The sequence below is a fragment of the Notothenia rossii genome (assembly GCF_949606895.1).
Source record: "Notothenia rossii genome assembly, chromosome: 2".
Lineage (NCBI taxonomy): Eukaryota > Metazoa > Chordata > Actinopteri > Perciformes > Nototheniidae > Notothenia > Notothenia rossii.
Genome location: NC_136904.1, coordinates 31083534 through 31105620, shown reverse-complemented (window position 1 = coordinate 31105620; position 22087 = coordinate 31083534). Strand labels below are relative to the sequence as shown.

Sequence of the window (22087 nt, the reverse complement as noted above, 5' to 3'; positions counted from 1 at the left end):
TAGGAAGGAGGCCCGGCAATCTGCTCCCTCTTTTTTTCAGCAAACCAGCACAGTTACTGAAGCACAGCAATTGAGAATCATCATGACCAACAACTGCGTCCGTGACTGTCCCTCATGTGGCTCTGGGTTCATAATGAGTTATGACCTGCAGAGATAAAAGCAGTATGCGAATCCTGCCGGGGGTCAGAGCACGCGTACACGGCTCTAAACCAGCAGGTAGCATGCACTGCGCTCGTCTCCCCTCGGGCGACAGGAAGCGAAGAGCGGATACTCTTGCTGCTGCGGCCGAGGAGGACGATTGGCCCGTCCAGGCTTACGAGCCCGCGGACGGGGCCTCATGTCCCTGGGTTAGAGTGCCGGGCAGGAGTCCGAAGCAACTCCTGCCCTGCCTCCCTCCAAGGTTCACCGTTCGGTTCTCCCCTCCCTCCTCTCCCCCGGACGGGGGAGACAGAGTCGGAGCAGGGTGCCAGCTTGGCGGCCGAACATGCTTTCCCCCTCTCCGTCACCACAGCGCGGCGGCGTCTGTTACGGAGACGGCCAGAAAAGTGCTATTGGACGCTCCAATCAGCCCGGACGGGCTGTTCAGACCCCAGTTCCACGCCATGGTGGAGTCCATGAAGACGGCCGCGGAACAGGTGGACGGCATTCGCCAGCATGTACAGCTGGCTCCAGTCGGCTGAGCTGCCACACACCAACGCCCGCAGCCGCCGCGGCGTCCACGCCGGCCACAGGAGGCCGCAAGCGGAGAGACGGCCACAGCAACCGCCTCGGCGGCTGCAGGGGCTCCGTCCCACGTCTCCGCTCCCCTGCCACCCCAGAGACAGGGTCTCCCGGCGGCGAGTCAAAGGGGAGTGAGGCTTCCCCGCTCCTGGTCTGCTCCGCGAGAGCCTCCAAGGAAGCGGAGCCGGTAATTAAGCCGGCTGCCACTAATCTGTTGATTAAGTAGACATGCAGAGCTCGCGGCATTCCTCTGTCCGAGATACGCCTCCTACACACGGTCATGATAACCCATGAGCGCCGGTATAACGCCTCATGTGGACAGCACTGCACACACCTCCACTCATCCCCTGAGCGTGTACACGCCTCATGATGACAGCCGGAGTGAAACGCAGCGTGGCGAGGGCAATGGCGTGGCTCGTCACCATGACGACCATTACAGCACATCACAGAGAAGCCAGAACGGGGGAATGAGCAGTATTCCAGGCTGAGTGCCCCCAGCGGCAGCGCCCGCAGCGCCACGGCGTCAGGGCTCGCTGCAGAAGCCTGCTGGTTTTAACCTATCGGTTAATTATTTGTAGAGCTCGCTAATTAAGCCGGCTGCCACTAATCTGTTGATTACCAGCAGGGCTCGCTGCAGAAGCCTGCCGGTTTTAACCTCGGTTAATAACCTGCAGAGCTCGCGGCATTCCTCTGTCCGAGATACACCTCCTACACACGGTCATAATAAACCCATGAGCGCCGTTATAACGCCTCATGTGGGCAGTACTGCACACACCTCCATCCATCCCCTGAGCGTGTACGCGCCTCATGATGAGAGTCGGAGTGAGACGCAGCGTGTGGAGGCCCCCGGCAGCCCTTTCGCTCCAAGCCCACCTGGGGTTGCCTCACGCCCTGTGTAAACCAGCTGCCTATAACCTGTCGGTTAATAGCCAGCAGGGCTCGTTGCTAAAGCCTGGTTTTAACCTGTCGGTTAATCAATTTCAGAGCGCGCTAATTAAGCCGGCTGCCACTAATTTGTTGATTAGTAGACAGCAGGGCTCGCTGCAGAAGCCTGGGGTTAACCTGTTGGTTAATAAACTACAGAGCTCGCGGCATTCCTCTGTCCGAGATACGCCTCGTACACACGGCCTTAATAAACCAATGAGCGCCGTTATAACGCCTCATGTGGGCAGCACTGCACACACCTCCACTCATCCCCTGAGCGTGTACGCGCCTCATGATGAGAGTCGGAGTGAAACGCAACGTGTGGAGGCTTCCTCGCAGCCCTTTCGCCTCACAGTGGTGGCGAGGGCAATGGCATCACAGAGAAGCCAGAACGGGGGAATGAGCAGTATTCCAGGCTGAGTGCCCCCAGCGGCAGCGCCCGCAGCGCCACGGCGCCAGGGCTCGCTGCAAGAAGCCTGCTGGTTTTAACCTATTGGTTAATAACCTGCAGAGCTCGCTAATTAAGCCGGCTGCCACTAATCTGTTGATTAAGTAGACAGCAGGGCTCGCTGCAGAAGCCTGCCGGTTTTAACCTCGGTTAATAACCTGCAGAGCTCGCGGCATTCCTCTGTCCGACATACACCTCCTACACACGGTCATAATAAACCCATGAGCGCCGTTATAACGCCTCATGTGGGCAGCACTGCACACACCTCCATTCATCCCCTGAGCGTGTACACGCCTCATGATGAGAGCCGGAGTGAAACGCAGCGTGTGGAGGCTCCCTGGCGTGGCTCGTTGCCATGACGACCACAGAACATCTCGATCATGTGCGCCCACTCTTAGAGTGTTTCTCAGAGTGGCAGCGCGTGTGTCTGATGGACAGATGGATGAGCAGGCTGATCAGCAGAGGATACGTCCTGCAGTTCGCCTCTCTCCCCCCCCCCCCCCCCCCCACAGTTCAATGGGATACAGGAAACACTCCTGTCCTCCCAGAAGCTATGTCTTGCGCTCCAATCCGAGCTGCTGGAACTCCTGTTGAAAGAGGATATTTCCAGGGTTCCTCAAAGGGAGGAAAATCAGGGGTTTTCAATCCCGTTATTTTTCTAATCCCGAAAAAGACTGGCGGAATGAGACATCCTCGATCTGTCAGTATTCCACATGCTGACGATCAAACAGGTGCTGGAATGTGTTCACCAGGACGACTGTTTCACTTCCACCTGAAGGATGCATACTTCCACGTACCCATCATCCCAAAACACAGGAAATTCCTACTTTTTCCATTCAGGGAATATCAGACCAGACAATAGTCTGCCGTTCGGATATTTCCTGGCTCCTCGCATTTTGTGTAGAGAAGGCTGGAGCCACTACACAGAGGAGGGATGAGAGTGTGGTTTTTCTCTGGACGACCTGCTATTTGCTGGCTCGCCCCAGGGAGGAAGTCGCTTTACAGACGGTACATCTCGTATCGCATCTGTCAAAGCCTGGGTTTCATAATAAATTGGAAGAAGAGCTGTCCTCTTCCCTCTCAGACAATCGTTTATCTGGGAGTGGAATTAAACTCAGCCAGCATGAGAGCGCGACCTTCGCGGCAGCGAGGGGAGGAACTGACAGCTCTCCTCCGGCGTGTCACAACCCACACAGCTCTCTCCGTGACGCAGCTGCTCGGCGTTGGCGTCAGCTGGTGACGTGATGATACCCTTGGGTCTCTTCCAACAGGGGGACACTCCAGAGGTGGTTCATTCGCTGCAGAAGCCTGCTGTTTTATTGGTTTATAGACTGCAGAGCTCGCGGCATTCCTCTGTCCCAGATATGCCTCCTACACACGGTCATAATAACCCACGAGCACCGTTATAACGCCTCGTGTGGACAGCATGCACACACCTCTCATCCCCTGGGCGTGTACGCGCCTCATGATGAGAGACGGAGTGAAATGCAGCGTGTGGAAACTCCCTCGCAGCCCTTTTGCCTCACGGGCAGCGGCGTCGTTGGCGTGGCTCGTCACCATGACGACCATTACGGCACTTCACAGAGAAGCCTCTCCCCCCAGCAGTTCCATGGGATACAAGAAACACTCCTGTCATCCCAGGAACAGTGTCTTGCGCGGTTTTTACCCCCACTATTTTTCTAAATCTCGGAAAAGAACGGAGGAGTCGCCCCGTTGTACAATCAATGTGTTGATTTGCACAGACAACAGGCCACGGCTATGGAAGCAGCATACCTCAATCGCCAGGGAGGAGTACGATCTGCGCAGCTTCTGAATACAGCCAGGCGGCTGCTGTTCTGGGCGCGACACTTGTTGCTCTTATCAGAGCAATGTATATTCCCGGCGAATTGAACCGAGGGGCTCGTAGAGCGCAGCAGCCGTGTTGTGCGAGGAGTATACGAGACTCAGACCTGTGTCACGCGCACTGGCGCATCAGTGGGATTTGGCTTTGGTGTTACGCACACTAAGCAAAGCCCCATTTTAACCTTTAGACCAGGTTCCCCTTAAACTGTTATCAGCCAAAGTAGTATTACTTTTGGCTCTATCAGCGAAAAGGGTGAGTGATTTGTCTGCTCTCTCTGTGGCTCCGTCATGCCTCCGGATCCAAGGAGATGGCAGTTCGGCTGTTTTAAGCCCTAACCCGGCGTTTATGCCAAAGGTCATCACAAGCTCTTTAGAGTCGAGAGTGGCTTCTTTCCCCCTCCTTACAGGTCGGAGGAAGAAGCCACGTCTCATCTCCTCTGTGCTGTGCGCGTGCTGTCTTGCTATGTGGCGCGCACGGCTGCCTTGCGCCATTCTCAGCGCCTGTTTGTGCATTATAGAGAGCGCTCGATCGGGCAACCTTTGTCTGCACAACGGCTGTCACACTGGTTGTGTGAGGCTGTGTCACAGGCATGTCTCCTCTGGGGTGGATCCCCCGGAGAACATCAAGGCGCACTCCACCAGAGGAATTTCCTCCTCCACGGCTTTGCACTGAGGAATGTGGAGTGGAAGATATTTGCACTGCTGCATCTTGGTCTTCCCCCTGTTCGTTTATTCAATTTTATTTGAGGGATGTCTCCCATTCCTCTCTGACACACCCTGTACTGAGTGTCCTGTCGGAGTGAGTGAGGTAAGGGAGCCAGCTGTGCGCCTCTCTCCTGCCTCTCGGCACGCGGAGAGCGGCCCTTTTTCCCTCTTATAGGAGGGATGTTCCTTTTTCCTCTGACACACTTTGTACGGAGTGCCTGGTCAGAGTAAGTGACGTCAGGGATCTGGCTGGGCGCTCTCCTGTCTGACACGCAGAGAGCTGCTGTTCCCCCTCTATGATCGCTGGGCAAGGTGGGACCTTCGTCTCTACTTTCTCACAGCGGCCGGAATGTATTGTTCCCAGCCTTCACCCCGTCGGGAAGATAGGCATGTTTTGCTATGTTCCAGGGACGGTGATGCGCCATTACGCATGGCACAACAGGCATGGGGTGTTATTGAGCAGGTGTGTCTGTGCTTCTAGTGTCGGGCGGACCCAGTGGGGCGCAGACTACATCATGCTTCGCCCTTAACCCAATAGCGATAGCCTTAGAGGGCGAAGTCTTATACGAAATAGAACTGAGGTTACCTACTGTAACCCCAGCTTCTATGAGTAAATGGCGCAGCCCTCTAAGCGCTGGGCCCCACTGGCTCTACGAATAGCTGAAGAAAAGTTATTTGGTATGGGAGCAGATTGCCGGGCCTCCTTCCTATTTATACCGGAAGGAGGCCCGAGGGTGGGGCCCACCTTGCGGGTGGGCGTGGACTACAAGTGTTTCAGTGCTGCGCGGGGGCGCAGGGGGATTACCCAATAGCGATAGCCTTAGAGGGCTGCGCCATTTACTCATAGAAGCTGGGGTTACAGTAGGTAACCTCAGATCATACCCTCGCCCTCGATTGGTCTCTGTGTGTCATTCAAGCTCGGGAGGGTGTGTGTTAGTGTATGTGTGGCGTGAGCGAGCGAGATAGCGCGCACCGGTTACGTGTATTGTTGTTAGCATCTGGTGCTAGCTAGCTGCGCTAACGGATATTATAAGGAGCTGTTTCAACAACAAGGTGGAGGGAGAGTCCTCTGCTGTCAGACTGAGAGGCTGATAACGACAGCTCAGGTGAGGTAAATTACTCTCTGAGTGTTTAGATAGTTAACTTAGTCTAAGTTATCTCAGTGGGTCTCAAACGGTTCTGTCGCCATTTACGTAAACATATATTTCCATTTGAGGGGTTAGTGGTTAGTAAAATATGCATGAATAATAAAAAATAAAATGTTAACTAGGTGAAAAAAGGCAGGATAAACTTGTTGAGAGCTAAAACTAGTCTTTGCTGCTGCCTCAAAGAGGAGCAGAGGGGAGCGGAGGGAGACAGGAGAGGCTGATTCCGGAGCACAGACACACTCACAATAAATGAACCAAAAACAAATAAATAAACAAGTTTCAATGTTTTTTCATATTGGATATGGTATGATATTGGTTATGGCCATGTACTTAATATTATTTAAATGTATACAGTTATGTTTCATATGGGTGTAATCTCTTTATTTCCCCCTCAAAATGCACCAGATTGATGCATTTAAGTCCAACATTTAAAAAAATATATATCTTCCCGGGGGAGCATGCCCCCGGACCCCCCTAGAGGGTGTCTGGTCCACTCCCCTCTTATAAAAATAGCACTTTACCACTTTACCCCCTCTAATCTCAGATGCACCCTGAGTCATTTGAGCCTTTCTAAAATATACAATAAAGAGACAAACCCACCAGCATCATAGGATATGACTTGGAGCCAAATACTTGTTTTTGGGCAATATAAATACATTGACCTGAAACAGTTGCTGATTTAGAGTACTGGCACCTTTTTTATTCCAATTCAAGCACTGGCTACACAGTGAATGGTGACTGATGGGATGTCAATTTAGATATTTTAGCTGTGACATTACCGTTGCCTAGCAACTGGTTACTAATGTTTGAATATGGCCAATAATCTGAAACAAGTTATCATTTCAACTTGCATAATTATATGAAGATGACCTTTCTGATAAATGTGATTGTGTCTATGTGAATTGACACAATGAGAGCTAAATTCAACCATCTGCTGCTGTGCCCTGCCCACAGTCCTGCACAGGGTCAATCAAGGGTGTGTGTGTGTGTGTGTGTGTGTGTGTGTGTGTGTGTGTGTGTGTGTGTGTGTGTGTGTGTGTGTGTGTGTGTGTGTGTGTGTGTGTGTGTGTGTGTGTGTGTGTGTGTGTGTGTGTGTGTGTGTGTGTGTGTGTGTGTGTGTGTGTGTGTGTGTGTGTGTGTGTGTGTGTGTGTGTGTGTGTGTGTGTGTGTGTGTTAGATTGATACAGCAAAGCCATTCATGCTGGTTCTGCCTGAAGGAAAACAAGTACACACAGTAGATCTGATTGAAGCACAGTGTGATGGCAGTAGAAAACAAAATGCACACCAACACAATATTTAGTATATTTTTTGAAAAACGTTATTCAGAAGGCTTATAGTTTCACAGCACAACTTATAAACTTGCCTTGTTTTATCTTAAACTCACAAGATCGAGGCAAAGTGGTGTGTTTTGTGTGTGATGCTGGCTAGCTATTTCTTAAGCTTATTTTGTACAGTTATTTGAATACTTCATCATGGTAGAACAAGCAGTTATTTTCATTATTGATTAATCAAATTATGTTTCAAGAATAATCAATTAATCACGGTCTATTCAGATTACCATCCCAGTTTGTAAAGTGTTGTCTTTTTCCTTTTGTTTGTTCAAACACAGAGTTCTTCTGATTATTTGGATACAAAACTGAGAAAAGCAGGAAATCTCCATATTTGATGGGCTGAAAACAGCTCTTTGTACCATTTCTTAAGGAAAAATGACTTTTTTAATAAGCAAATTATTTTTGTTGTTGCTGTTATTCATATAATCAATTATATGATCAATGGTTGCAGCTCTATTGAAAAAGCAGACACTGTATGACTGGCCAGGCTTAGTGTCAAATCATCTATATTTAGCAATGTGTTAAAATGTGTTGGTTTCAATATTGAGTTGCCCTCGGGCCCTGTGTCCTGTTTTTGACCTCCGACTGGTTTCAAACAGTGATGCTGATTGTGTCGCTTTGCAACACCCTTTTAACTGGCTTCCCTTGGCTCTCAGGCATGTTGATTTGACAAGAGCAGAATCATATTCAAAAACCGAGGCCAGTGAAAAGGGGGTGATTCAGCCTGTAATTATATTTGTTATTTGTTCCTGGATCAAAACTGCTTCATGGCCAATTGCATTTTCTTTGACTTGTTTTAATAACATTAAATGTAGGCTACTGATCTGAATAGGTGTGTTTCTGCAAGCTATTAAAACGTGTTTTTTGGAATCAAGAGCATGTGTCCGTTTGACTGCGACGGTACTCGTGTCCTCTAAACAAAGGAAAAAGTACTATTTCAATTATGAGTACACAGCTCAGCACTACGGCTTCACTCTGTTCCCCTCTGGCAGCATCTGTGTTTACCTCTCAGCTTCTCACCCTGTCTTCATAACTCCACAGCATCTATAGCACTTCCTGATTACCAGCCTGTCACAGGACACCATTGTTTGTGTGCAAGTACCCCCAGTGCATCTCAGAATGTGCCTCTGATTGGTTTGTGTGTTTGTAAGACACTGCATGTATGGTTTTTACAAGGTTCCTGCATAACTGTGTTAGTAGGGAATAGTATGGTTCAAACAAACAGTAAAAATAACATTTGTTCTTACTGTGAGTAAAAAAGCTGAATCACAGTTATTTCTTTGGGTATCATGTTCATAGAAAACTCACAGGTGTTTCAACTGACACCAGGAGGAGTAAAATATTTTCATTTTGTTGAGCTTTTGTATCCCAAATTTGACTTACTTGTCTAAGTGAATACAACATATTTGTACAATGAGCTGTCATGTTCACAACCCACATCCACAGCTGCTGTGTGCCAGGTCTGCACTAACATGAGCTCCGAGTAATCAGAGCAACTCGTCCATAATCCTCCTACTCTTTACTGCTAACTGAAACACTCAGCTCTGCTCAAACAAACTATAATACTGAACTGTTTCTTTCACAGCCATACCTTTACTGCTGACTTCATACAGGCGACACAAACACACACTTTTGCTTTTTCTCTTGAGCTCTTTGTATTTCAAACCCAATCGCTAGTGCCACACACAACATATGCACTGAGTTTATTGTGTTTAAAGATGTTCACAACCCATATCACAAACCCATATCACAAACCTTAAAGTTTAAAAAACATCTGGAAAATTAATTTACAAAAAAATGTCCCTGATCAATTTAGGTCTTAAAATAAGCTGGTGGAAACCCTGCATCTTCTTTGTAACATCCATGTTGTTTCCACATTATGAATCTTAGACACCTCAAAATTGGACTTCCAAACTATCAAAATTGGACTATCTATGTTGCCATATGAGTATTTGCAACACTGTCAGGATGATGTCTTTTTGATTGCTGCGCAGATTTAAACTCTATGCTGATAATATTTTTGTAAATCACCAGAGTGTTCTCCAGTAGATTGTGTCCATCTTCAATACTAAGCAAATTCAGTTTACATTTAGGATACATGAAAAAATAAGACCTCCGCTGTGCAGTAGTCCGTTAAACTGTAAGCAAAAGGCCCACACTGCACCGCCTTATTCTGCCTGATATGGATTTATTTCAGTTAGCGGGCACCCTGGAGTACCTTTCTAAGCTTTGCAGTAAATATACCTGTGTGAACAGCCGGCACTCACACACACACAGCACCTGTCATCAAGATAAACTGCTCCGCTATGTCTGTCAGAAGGACTCTGTCACAGTTTCAGTCTTCATAGTGTCTCTCTGAGAGTCTGTCAGTGCAGCTCTGTGAGTTTTAAAGGGACAAGTAGAAAGAAAACACCTTGCTCACACTGCTTACTTCTACCACACAATCATTCTCCTACCTGAGAGTTGGTTCGTCACAGACAACGCAAACAGCATGTTCCTGAGCACGCTCTAATCCACTTCCTGCTCTGTATGCGTCTTCTTTGACAGGGATGATGATAAGAGCCGCTGCTCTCTAATTAAATGCACCAGTAGTTCTGTTTTGTCCCCCGGTTCCAAGCAGGGACACACAGCATCCTGCGCTGCATGCTGATTGTTTGTTGTTGTTGTGTTTGATTGGTTCATAGCATTGAAAGATAAGAGAGTTTAGTCATTGAGTTCAGCCATTTGAGGCCTCTGTGCGCCCTCATTGTGGAAATGAAACCCCCGTCATGAAAGTCATTTGTTCCTCTCCGGGGTTGAGTCCATATTAAAGGATAATACTGCAGTTCTTTTCAAGTCTGTGCCAGTAGTCCTGTGTTCCCACTGCTGCAGGAACAATGGAGCATAGTGGGAGATATCCTCGGCTCATTTTCCTCCTTCACAAATCAAAGTTGTGAAAGCAACATTTGTATAACACATAATTATCATGGTATGTAATTGCTGGTTGTGATCAATTTCCTCCTTCAGACGGGGTCCGTTTTCCGCTGTTCATTTTTAGACAGGAAGAAAAACATCATACAGGGATAAAAGTACATCACTGAGATGACAAGAAACGTTTTCTTTTATGCTAATTTCACTGTGCTGCTGTCAGAGAACTGCATTTCATTAGACGTTATTGCCTGTCAATCACCTGACACACACATGGAGAAATGCCTTTTTCCAGAAAATATGAAAACATCCCAAAAAACTGAAGTTTCTGAAACCCAAAATTGCTAAAACAGGACAGTAAGGGCAACAACTATACAATCCTGAACATGTGCTCATGTATGCAAAAGTGAACAGGCAATATATCACTAAATAAAAGAGATGTTAATGTATAGATTAAAAAAGCAATAAAACCTTGATAAGAATTTAAAACCGATACCGAAAATAGGAAACAGTTGGCCGAAAACCGAATGCCGAAAGGCCGAAAATGATTAATAGAAATATATATATATATATATAAATATATATATATATATATATAAATATATATATATATAGAAATATATAAATATATATATAGAAATATATATATAGAAATATATATATATATAATGTATACATTTTTTACCAATGTTGTTCAGCTACCTGATTATGGAAAAAGACATGATTATGGCAAAACTTAACTTAAATAATAATCACTATTATGGGTCCATAAAACATTTATTCAGCACTTTTGAATGCATACAGTACATTAATTCCAAGTCAAGTGGATTTTCTTTTCTCTGTAGGATAACTACAACAAAGTGCATTCAGAACAAAGCCAAGGTGCTTTAAAACTGCATAAACATCTAGGCCGGTAGGCCTACAACAAAATAGTGTAAATAAAGACTGTAACAGCCAGGGCTTCAACAACAACAAATGCACCTATAAGTTTGGTAACCTAACGTGTTGTTGTGATGACGTAATCAAAACGCGGCGACAAGCACGGCGCGCGACCATGCTCGCGGCTGGCTCACAGCCAACATGTCTGCCGCTTGGAGATATTTAAAAATATCAGAGAGAGAGGCGCGGATTGCGATTTGTAAAACGTGTTCAGCTGACATTTCTCGAGGGGGTGTAACTGCAAAGACTTTCACCACTTCGGGATTACTCCACCACTTGAAATCAAAACACCCGGACAAATATGCGGAGTATGATCAACGTAACCCTGTTCTCTGACATTCGGTGAAAGCCGAAAGGGCCTTTTTAACAATTTTCGGCCGATAATTTTCGGTGGCCGAATATTCGGTGCATCCCTAGTCGTTATCATTAAAAGCTTCTCCAAAAAAAGAAAATACTGTATGCAACACGGCATTAGCAACATTGGAGCTTTTCATTGATCACAACAGCTAATTTTTAACCTGGGCGACAACATACAGAGGTCCAACTTTGAATTTTTTTTATTTTAGGGGGTATTTTAGCAGCCTGTACTGTACATCCAATCCAGTCTCTGCATTGAAAGCACAGAAACACAATCAAGGATGATGATGCCCCCACCAAGCTATTGACGTAAAGGCAATTATTTGGAGTAGTTGCTGCGATGTCATGAACAAATGAATGGATTACTGAATAAAATAATACCAAAACTGTAACCCAGAGACTGGCTAACTTTAGCCTAACTCAAACAAACTGCTGCTCCACTGTTAAATAGTTTTTGATATCATTGACTTTCATTTAAACATAATCATTTGTGTAATAATTGGAAAATATTTATTCTCTCTCACACTATTGCAGTTGTTATTGTCTTTCAGTGAAGTCAAATGAGAAAATAAAAGCTGATAAGCTGTTTACACCAAATGTATTAGAGGAAAAAATAAAACATCCCATCTCCCTTTCCAAAGCAATGCTCCCTGCCAGCCTCAATTATCATAGTGTGTAATTGCTGGGTGAGATTAACTTCTGTGTTCATGAAAATAGAGATGGAAAGTGTGTGTGTGTGTGTGTGTGTGTGTGTGTGTGTGTGTGTGTGTGTGTGTGTGTGTGTGTGTGTGTGTGTGTGTGTGTGTGTGTGTGTGTGTGTGTGTGTGTGTGTGTGTGTGTGTGTGTGTGTGTGTGGGGGGGGGGGGGGCAGACAGTGATGAGATATCAGGAGGATTGTTGACATTCGGATGGAAGCAGCTCTGGTTGAGTCATTTTATTTTATTTTATAAATGCTTTAGCAGGAGTCGATTTTCTGTTAAATTGTGCACATAAAATATTTGATGGTGCTGATTTGTGTTCGGGCTACATCGTTCAGTTAGAGAGGACCATCAAGTGTTTTAGCAGCTTTGTTCCAGTACCAAGGCGTATAAGTACTTTCAAATTGTTTGTATTAAAGATGAGTTAATGTGACTCAGATTATGAGTGTGTCATCTGTTTTTGGAAGAACTGGTCCAGGGCGGGTCGAAGAGTCTGGTCCTGTTACCTAACACTAGCTCTGAATGGTTTAGACGCAGGGGTGCCCACACTTTTTTGGCTGGTGAGCTACTTTTGAAATGACCAGCTCACCGAGTTCTACCAACCAAAAATAAAATCCCAAATTGCAAGGGTTGCTGAATAACACGTTTTATTTATACATGGGATAACTACAATAGGGCTGCAACAAACGACTAATTTGATAATCAATTAATCTATCGATTAATGAAACGATTAATCGACTATTCGGACTATTACTGTATGCCTTGCACAATTTCTCAAACGCTCTTATTTAGCCATCAACTTTTAGATTTAGCTTGAGGTTGTTCTAGGCATGTGGAAACTAACAATGAAGACAATAAAGATGAATACTTGATTCAAAAATACATATTATTAAATTAACTTAACAAATTGTGAACACAATTAACATTGCTTGTTATTTAAATAAAATAAATAATATTTCACATCAAAAGAAACAACAATGTTTTAACAAATCGTATTAAATAATCTGATGACAGAACTGTAAACAGAATAGCTGAAACTTTAACAAAATAAACAACTCAGTTACCTCTAATCATTAACCCATGTTTGTATCATTGAGTTAACTCCGTGTGTTGCTGCTAGCATACATAACACCTGACGTGGAAACGTTACTCGTGGATGGGGCTACAGCGCTACTAGAAAGACAATCGAACCCGGTGCATTCCTCCGTCTGAATGTGGTGCACTTTTGCTAAATGTTTAGACAAATTGCTCGTGTTACCGCCCCATTGTCCACCTCAAGACGGGTAACATTTAACCACACCTTGGAGCGCTTCTCTCCGCCATCTCCTCCGTGTGTTGCTGCATAGCAGCCGCGTGTGTGTAAACTGCCCCGCCCCCTCGCACACAGACGGGGGAGATAGATCTCTTCTCGATTGGAAAAGTCGAAAATACACCGACCAGAGACGCATTTGTTTGTCTTTTTGCATGTTAGAAACGAGTTGGCGACACTAAGACGGCAAGATAATGTTTTTGTAGCAATAATACATGACCTTTCTCTTTCTCAACTCGCTACTCGGAGGGAAGTCGCTGTCATATGCCTTGTGAACACTCCGATAATGCCTCTTCACGTTACCTTTCTTTGGCAGAGCGACGCTTGCTTTGGAAATAAGGCAAATTAGGTGGCAGGGAGGCCAAGGGAGGAGGGATCAAAACCAGTTTTGTTAACGGAGCTGGATTTTTTATTTTTTATCAAGGACTCGATCGCGATCTACCGGCATTGCCCCCGCGGTCGTCAACGTACTGGGCACCTCGAATTTTGCAGGAGGCAGACTGAGTACTTTGGAAGTACAGAAGTATTAGCATCAGCATGTGCTAAAAGTACAACAAGTTAAAAGTACTCATTCGACACAATGGCCCATTTCAACAAAACAAATATAGAAGAATTATCAGCTGAATGTAATTTCAATTACTCATTATGCAGAATTGATATTTTCACAGTATTGTGTTACTATAGTTATTATTTTACCAGGTTTTGTAAATGAAAGAGCATTTAAGTATTGTCGTTGGTCAAAGTGAACCATATGTAGATACTTGAAATACTGTGTGGATTAGTCGTACAGTAGCCTATACGCATTATACCATATCCGCAAATCATGTGTTTTTATATCTATAAAGTAACCGTGAGTGTGAAAATAAATGTAAAATGTACGATATTTGCCTCTGAATGTAGTGGAGTAGTATATATAAAGTATATGGAAATACTAAAGTAAAGTACAATATATCAAGGTACTTAAACACAATACTTGAGTAAATGTACTCACTTACTTTCCACCACTGCCCAGAATAATGCTATTGAGCAACCATTCTATTAAAATGTTTTAACCTAAAGCACCCTTGTTTCCCATTGGTTGACCTTGGTGAATGACGTTGTTCCACCTCCCATGTACACTTTTAAGGATTTTCAACAGGTGTCCATATGGGTTAACGCTACTTCTACCGAAACTTGACCCCGTTAATTACTGTTACATGTTGGAGGGGGAGTTTCACAGTTCTGTATTCTGTATGTATGTTTTCCTACAAATAACTGATGTATTTTAGGACATAAAAGTACTATGCTTGAAATTATAAATTTGGGACAATATGTATTTTTTTTTAAATCAGAATGATTTCTGTTTATATTTTCTGTTCAATACATTACATACAATGCAAGGCAAGGCAAGGTGTCTGTGACCATGACCAGCATTGGGGGCTTGGAAGGAGGGTGTTTTTTTTCTTTCACATTCACCTTGACATTTCTTGCATTTTAGTCCTTGCCTTGTCTGCAGAAAATAAAAAAACCTAAAATTACATGAACTACTGTTTTTTGTAAAATCCAGAGTCAGCTCTAATACAACATACCAAATAGACTGTGTTGGGGCAAATACTGCAGGTTCTATGAGAAACACAGGAAAATACTAAGGCATTAATGAAATTATACTGAAAGAACACAACTCGGAACACTTCTCAAAATTGCCTTCAACTTTTTTTTAGAAACACCTCATTTAGAAGTTATACCAACTTTCTGACTATTTATACTTTCCATACTCAACTTTAATATTTGGAATTAGTTAACATATTTCTTATTTCTTTCCTCGCTTAGCGGTGGTTTGTGTTTGATGATGATTATGATTTGAGTCCTCCCCAAATTAAATCAATTGTTCCGTTGCCAAACCATTACATCTTTCAACTAAATTCCACAGAACCGTGTTCATGAGCTTTCACAACACCCTGCTGAGTTAAGGACACGCTGAAAACTGGGTTTCAGGAACACAAACACAAACACAAACCCACACACAAACACATAATCTCCTTGCGCCAATGTTTAATGTTTTGGAAAAGAGACGAATATCTGGTGAATACTTTTGAAGTATTGCATCTCCGAATCTGTTTCCATCCAACAGCGATATGACTACTCCAATGGTTATATAACAATCCTCTGTACTCAGTAAATATGATATTGTACATTTTGAGCATGCACTCAAACGTTTGCTAAATCTTTAAACACATTTATAATGCGTCTCTTCCTATCCTAAATAACACCGCTCACAAGATAAATGCATTTCAAAAATATTCTACTCATACTCATCTGTATGTCAAACTCTGCCAAAACCAGAGGTGAGAAGTATCTAGTACATTTACTCAAGTACTGCACTTAAGTACAATTTTGAGATACTTGTACTTTACTCTTTTGCTACTTATATGTTGCTTTGTATTTCTACTCCACTACAATTCAGAGGTAAATAGTGTACTTTTACTCCACTACATTTATTGTGTACCTTTAGTTTTTTCTTTACAGATTTTGATTAATTATGTGAAATATAATCAACCCTTAAATCAGACTTTATTTACACCTGGAGTAAAATCACAAGCTACCCTGCAGTATACAAAGTCATTCAAACTAGCTGCACCTTTACCAGCTTTGAGAACACTTTAATTATCAATAATTATAATCAAAACATATAACATACATTATTCTGAAATGAACCGATGTGCATGATAAGCACTTTTGCTTTTGGTAAAAAAAATGTATCTCTGCATTTCATGTGTTCAAATAAGGAAACATAACACTGCAAACGGAGCAACACATAAACGTATTAAAGAGAATGATCAACTGCAGTGGCCAGACACACACACACACACGCGCGCGCGTACACACGCACGCACGCACGCACGCACACACACACACACAGTGTTTAATTGAGCATAGGCACAAAGTTGTCGTATGCTGGAATGCTGCTACCATTAACTTTGTACAGTAACGGGATATGCATATCCTACTGTCCACATGCACACAAACGGACACACAACTGGATGAGTAGGCGCAGACACACACAGACACACACGTGCCCCACTCGTACATGCCCATGCACACAGAGTCCTATCCTGTCTTATTTTTAGCCGTCCCTCTTCCCAGCCCTGACCTACATCACAGCATGAATAAAGCAGAAGACATATGAAGAAACTGAGCTCAGACGGAGGAGGTGTGGGAGGAGGGGGAGGAGGTCTGGGACTGAGGGTAGAGGGAGTATAGGGGGGGACAGAGATAGACACACCGGCAAATCCAGGAAAATGAATTCCCCCCGTGTGAAATGACAGATCCAGTTCTGTCAGCAGACCTCACCTGCTACTACACTCCAATAGGAGGCTGCAGAGGACACACACACACACACACACACACACACACACACACACACACACACACACACACACACACACACACACACACACACACACACACACACACACACACACACACACACACACACACACACACACACACACACACACACACAGTTGTCAGGAAATAGATCAGAATGCCTCATCATGCATCAGCCATGACAGTAGATGCATTTCCCACTTTTAATGAAAGCTGACAAAGCCGCAAGCTCTCCACTTTAAATTGAGGCTGCGTGTCTGAAACATCGCAGGCTAGCCGCCATGAACAATACCTTGCTGCCTTTCGCCAATAAAGGATAATCAAATGAGTAGCCTAGCACTTCAGGACACGATGGAAATTGGATTCAGGTAGTGTTTTGCATCCTCAAAGCACTCTGCTAAGTTCCATGTTTTTGATGTGGCAGATCAATGCCTGTGTACGATGAAGGCCGGCGAGGTTTTTAGTAGCCCTGAATACATGATCGGTCTCTCTCTGATTATGCAATTCAATACTCCTACTGTACTCTCACCAGGGACAACATTTGCAGAGGAAAAAAACCCTCAGGGTGTTGCATGTAAGTCAATGATACACTTCATACAAATTCATTCTGTTGTAAGGTGAATTGTGAGCTGAAAACCTCAAAGCTGAAATGTATTTATCCAAGGAGAGGATATGGAAATACTCCTCACTCTCTCCTTCCCTTAAGTGTAGCATACGGAGTCCCTTAAGTGGTGGAAAGGCCTATTAGCCTCAGGAAACCGGTTCTCTGCTGCTCACGTCCACATAAAAACTCTGTACAGTATACACACACATTCATACACACACACACACACACACACACACACACACACACACACACACACACACACACACACACACACACACACACACACACACACACACACACACACACACACACACACACACACACACACACACACACACACACACACATTCAGGCCCTTCTACATAACACCTCCCTTGTGTGTTTCTGATCCAATTTCATCAGCAGTCATCCAGCTGAGCTAATGCCTCCCTGAGCTCCGTGTTTCAGTGCTCGTACAGTGGTGTCTTTCAAGCTACATTAGGACGAGAGGGAGAGAGTCTGTGAATGAAGAGAGGCTTTAATGTATCATATTACCCGAACATTACGGATGTCAGCAACGATGCTGCTCTCCCTGCTGTCCTTTGTCCTCTTCAGTTTATTAGTCCTTATCGCATTATCTTTCCCATTTACTTATCTTTTATTTTCCAACCATTTCCTTGTATTCCTTTACTTTGTTTTAATGTCCTCTCATATGGCCATTTTATGTATCATATCTCCTTGTTACCAACCCTTCTTGTTTTATTATTCTGTTCCCTGCTATCCCCTAATGAGTAAGAAGGGTCATTTGGAGCTATGACAAAACCCTAATATGGCAGCTAGGTGTTTTTCAAACCCACACAATATAAACCTCAAAATGCAGTTTATGACTTGTAGTTGTAATAATCCACTGTATGTTCTCTGTTTGTCCGCAGATATTGATGAGTGTGCGACCCAGATGCACTACTGCCAGTCCAACACGGTTTGTGTCAACCTGCCCGGCAGCCATCACTGTGACTGTCTGCCCGGCTTCATCAGAGTGGACGAATACTCCTGCACTGGTACGTTTTCACACACATTGCTGACTCATCAGATGTTGTTTTTTTTACATCTGTGATGCAAAGGAAATAATATCTACATAGGGCTTGTTTGACCATCAGCAAATATCAGTAGACACTACTATTTTGACCTGGATTGACCTGAACGGCTGATGTTTTAAAAAATGTGAACAAAATGTGATGTTTAGTAATAGCATACTTTCTGCAACTCTGTGAAATCAGCTTTGAAACTGCCTGAAGAGTCCCATGGGATCCTGCATCTCTGAAAAGTTATAATGTTGTTTTCAACCCGGTTTGGGCAAGTCTTGGTTGACAGTTGTGACTGAGGGGGAAAAAGCGAGCACTGATTGTGAGATATTTCTGCATAATACTGTATATAAAAGAAAAAAAAAGAGATTTAGTTGGATGTGTGTGATGGCTCTGCAGCCTGTTAAGCAGCTGGTAGCTAGTGAGGTGGAAGGTTTCACTTAGTTTCTAGTATATTGACAGGTTGACGAACACCCAGCTCCTCTTCAATCCCAGGTTGTTTTGCAAGTCATTTAAGCAACACATTGGCAGGACTCCAGGGATAGTAAAGGATAGGATATCTATGCAAATGTTAGATGGGTTGACATTAAATTTTGGTATAGATGTCCATGATCACCAGTGCAATAATCTAAATCATTTCCAAAATTCCCTGACTTTTTATTTTGCGTCACCAGTACATTTTGGATGAATTCCAATTGAATTTCAGGCAGACATCCATGTTCCCTTGGAGATCTGTCATCACATCGTTGACAGTTCAATCTATGCAGTGCTTTGATTTATCACCAAATACCCACAAAACTAATGACAGTTCCTGCAAGCTCATCTCTGTTTTCGTATTTACTACTCACATGAAATATAGAGATATGTAAAGCACGTTTAACACCAACATTTTTTCCCATGGGGTACCTGAGTTGAGTGTTTAATGTGAATATAATATTGTGTTTGGCAGCTCATTTAAAAGGAAACTGCATTCCTACCGTATACATTGTAGAGTTCCTGTGTAAAGCTGAAGACCATGCACTTGTGAGAGGGGATCAAATACAACTTTAATCATCAAGAGGCAAAATGGTTAAAGTCCTGCATATTCTGCAAAAAACAACTCCATAAAAACAGTTTCAAAAAAAGTATGTTTACAGGGTCAGTTCATATCTATAAAATCACTTAAAGCAAGTTCTGCCCCATTGAGCAGGGATTAGTCCACAAGGGTGAACAATTGGATTCAGTCATTGTTTGTTATAGCATGTAGCTCAAAGCACCACTGTGTCTCAGTATAGCATTACAGAGCCGCTATTCTTTAGCCATGGAACAAATAGGGAATGAAAATCTGTTTCATCACATTAAACAGTCACAGTTGTGGCAAACTCAAGCACTCAAAAGTGTGCCTACATCTTGAGTAGTTGATTGGATACTCTTACATTCCACCTTAGAAAGTCAAAATAATTTGTCAGTTCTACGCCTAAATGACTGCATGCCATTGCCATGCTTACTCCTAAATGTGTCTGAAAACATTAGCTTCCACCAACTGCCTTCCACGGGACTCTACAACTGAGACTGTGTCTCTTTAGTTATAAGAAATCTAAATATGGAGAATTAAAGCAAACTGAGGTTGGGATGATCAGCATGTTCGGTATTTTAATGTCTTGTCTGCATAAAATGATCCTCTTTGGCTGAAGCTATATTTCAACATTGCAGTGACACCTGTTCTGGTTTCACATTGTTTTTCCGTGGAAGAGGGTTTAAAGCAACATGTTTTCTCGAGAGTGAATATGCTGTGCTTGGTTGCTGCTCAATGTTTCTCCGGAGAAGTGTTCTTTAATTAGCTCAGAGTTGGCAGCCTGGCAGGGACAGGGATCCATGGACAATCAATCTATTTTGCAGCTTGTAAACTGTCCTGGCTGCCGACTGGGAGCCCTCGGAGCCTGCTCTACATCTGCTGGGAGAGATAAATCCTCTCTCTGTGTCTCCTTCTCCTTCAAGCTGCTTCCCTTTCAGTTTCTTCTTGAGGGTATTTGGATCCTTTGCATGAATGTAGTACAGGGTTAGCATTTTCCACGCAGGCAGGCGGTTGCTCATATTTCACAACCCTAACACGATTGCACATTAGTTTCTGTAATTGGTGCATTCTGTATTGTTATTTTTCATTGTGTCTGGATCTGGAAAGGTTTCTTGTAATGATATTGTTGTCACTGCATTACGCAGGACACACACAGACACACGATTCTGGTTTCTCGTTCTATCAAGCAATTAGCCAGGAGATGAGCTTTTGTGTGAGATTTTATCAGCAATCATGATAGAAGTTGTGCATTGATATCACATTATTCTGCTACATCACATTGATGCTCAAATGACCTGCTCTGAATTGATAGAGCTTTAGGCAGGTAGGGAACAAATTAATATATTGAAAAAAACTGAACTGCTGTCTAACTGTCAATTATCCCATAGCTTAGTGTCCTGTGCATAGTTGATCGGTGGTGCACGACAATGTCACTGTGAGCTGAGCAGCGCTACTCATGGTCCATATGTCTTATGCCCAATATTGTTCCAACATTATATGCTAGGCATGTGTTTCAAACCTATTCTACTTTTGGGTAAGGAGAAAGGAAAGACTGTACTGTTTATTGTTGAGATCTGTGATAACGTTTTTAAAGTAAAAAATCGGAACACAACAAGGATACTGGAGAGCTTTGAATTGATGGAATACATTAAAGATTTATTGGAAGTTACAGCTGGAGAGTAAACAAAAGGTGCTGAGTCACCGTTGTGAGACAGCCTAGGCCCAAACCCACTCTGGAGTTCTCTCACCTGTCCCTGATACTTGAACACTTCTAAAAGCATAACCAACATTACTACACTGAACATGAGGAAAATAAAGATTTTAAACCCTCAAATATTCTTTATTGCTTAGCTGCTGGTTGCTCAGCAATACAGTTCATTTACAGCTAAAACAACAACATGGCTGAGAATGATTCAGATTACTTTGACTAAATAATACATGAGGCAGGCTATCCTCTGAAAAGACTTGTACACCCTTACTTTTATTCCTATTTTGAGCTTAAACACAGCCTGCTTGTTTAATGTTGTTCTTTCTCAATATACGTTCCCTACCATTGCCAATATAACAAAAAAGAGGTAAAATGTTCAAAGATAATTATGTACTTAAATTGTGTAATATGGTGTTATACAATCAACACACAAAACTAAAAAAACACTGATATCATTTCTAGGTTATACTGCCCACATGTGACAGCTATTGATTTCCTGACAGATATGATGCTTTATATAGGAGAGGGTAAGTCATGGTACCTTAAACAAAGCCTGTGGGCATATGCTGCAGTTCCATGACCCTATTAAGGTATAGCCTTTTTACACCCACACACCCATTGGATTGGGTTGGTCTGCCTAAATGAAAGGTTACCTATTATGCAAAATTCACTTGTCATATCTTTTATACATAAACATGTGTTCCCTCTGTGTAAAGAGATTCTGAAAGTTTCAGGAAAAAATATTCTCTCTCTTTTTTTTCCTGATCCATTCATATATAAAAAAACCTTTCTGAAAATGAGCTGATCAGACTTTGGCACTTTTATGATGTCATAACGATTTTTTGGGTTGTGCAACCATTAGCCGATAGCCAACCAAGGTAACCCCCCCCCCCCCCCCCCCCCCTCCCCCACCTTATCACCTGAATCTCCTTCTAGAGCACCATTGTGTTTTTTTAAACTAAA

The 22087-nt window shown here is 43.6% G+C and overlaps 1 protein-coding gene across 1 annotated transcript in view; it reads left to right on the top strand.

Moving 5' to 3' along the window:
* The window catches only part of LOC307030154 (protein kinase C-binding protein NELL1-like), a gene marked incomplete at its 5' end in the record, with an annotated part of 327739 nt that overhangs the window by 219146 nt on the left and 86506 nt on the right, over positions 1 to 22087 (top strand). The window contains 1 exon segment of the mRNA XM_079666422.1: positions 18213 to 18338. Coding sequence (XP_079522548.1) covers positions 18213 to 18338 — 126 coding nt within the window.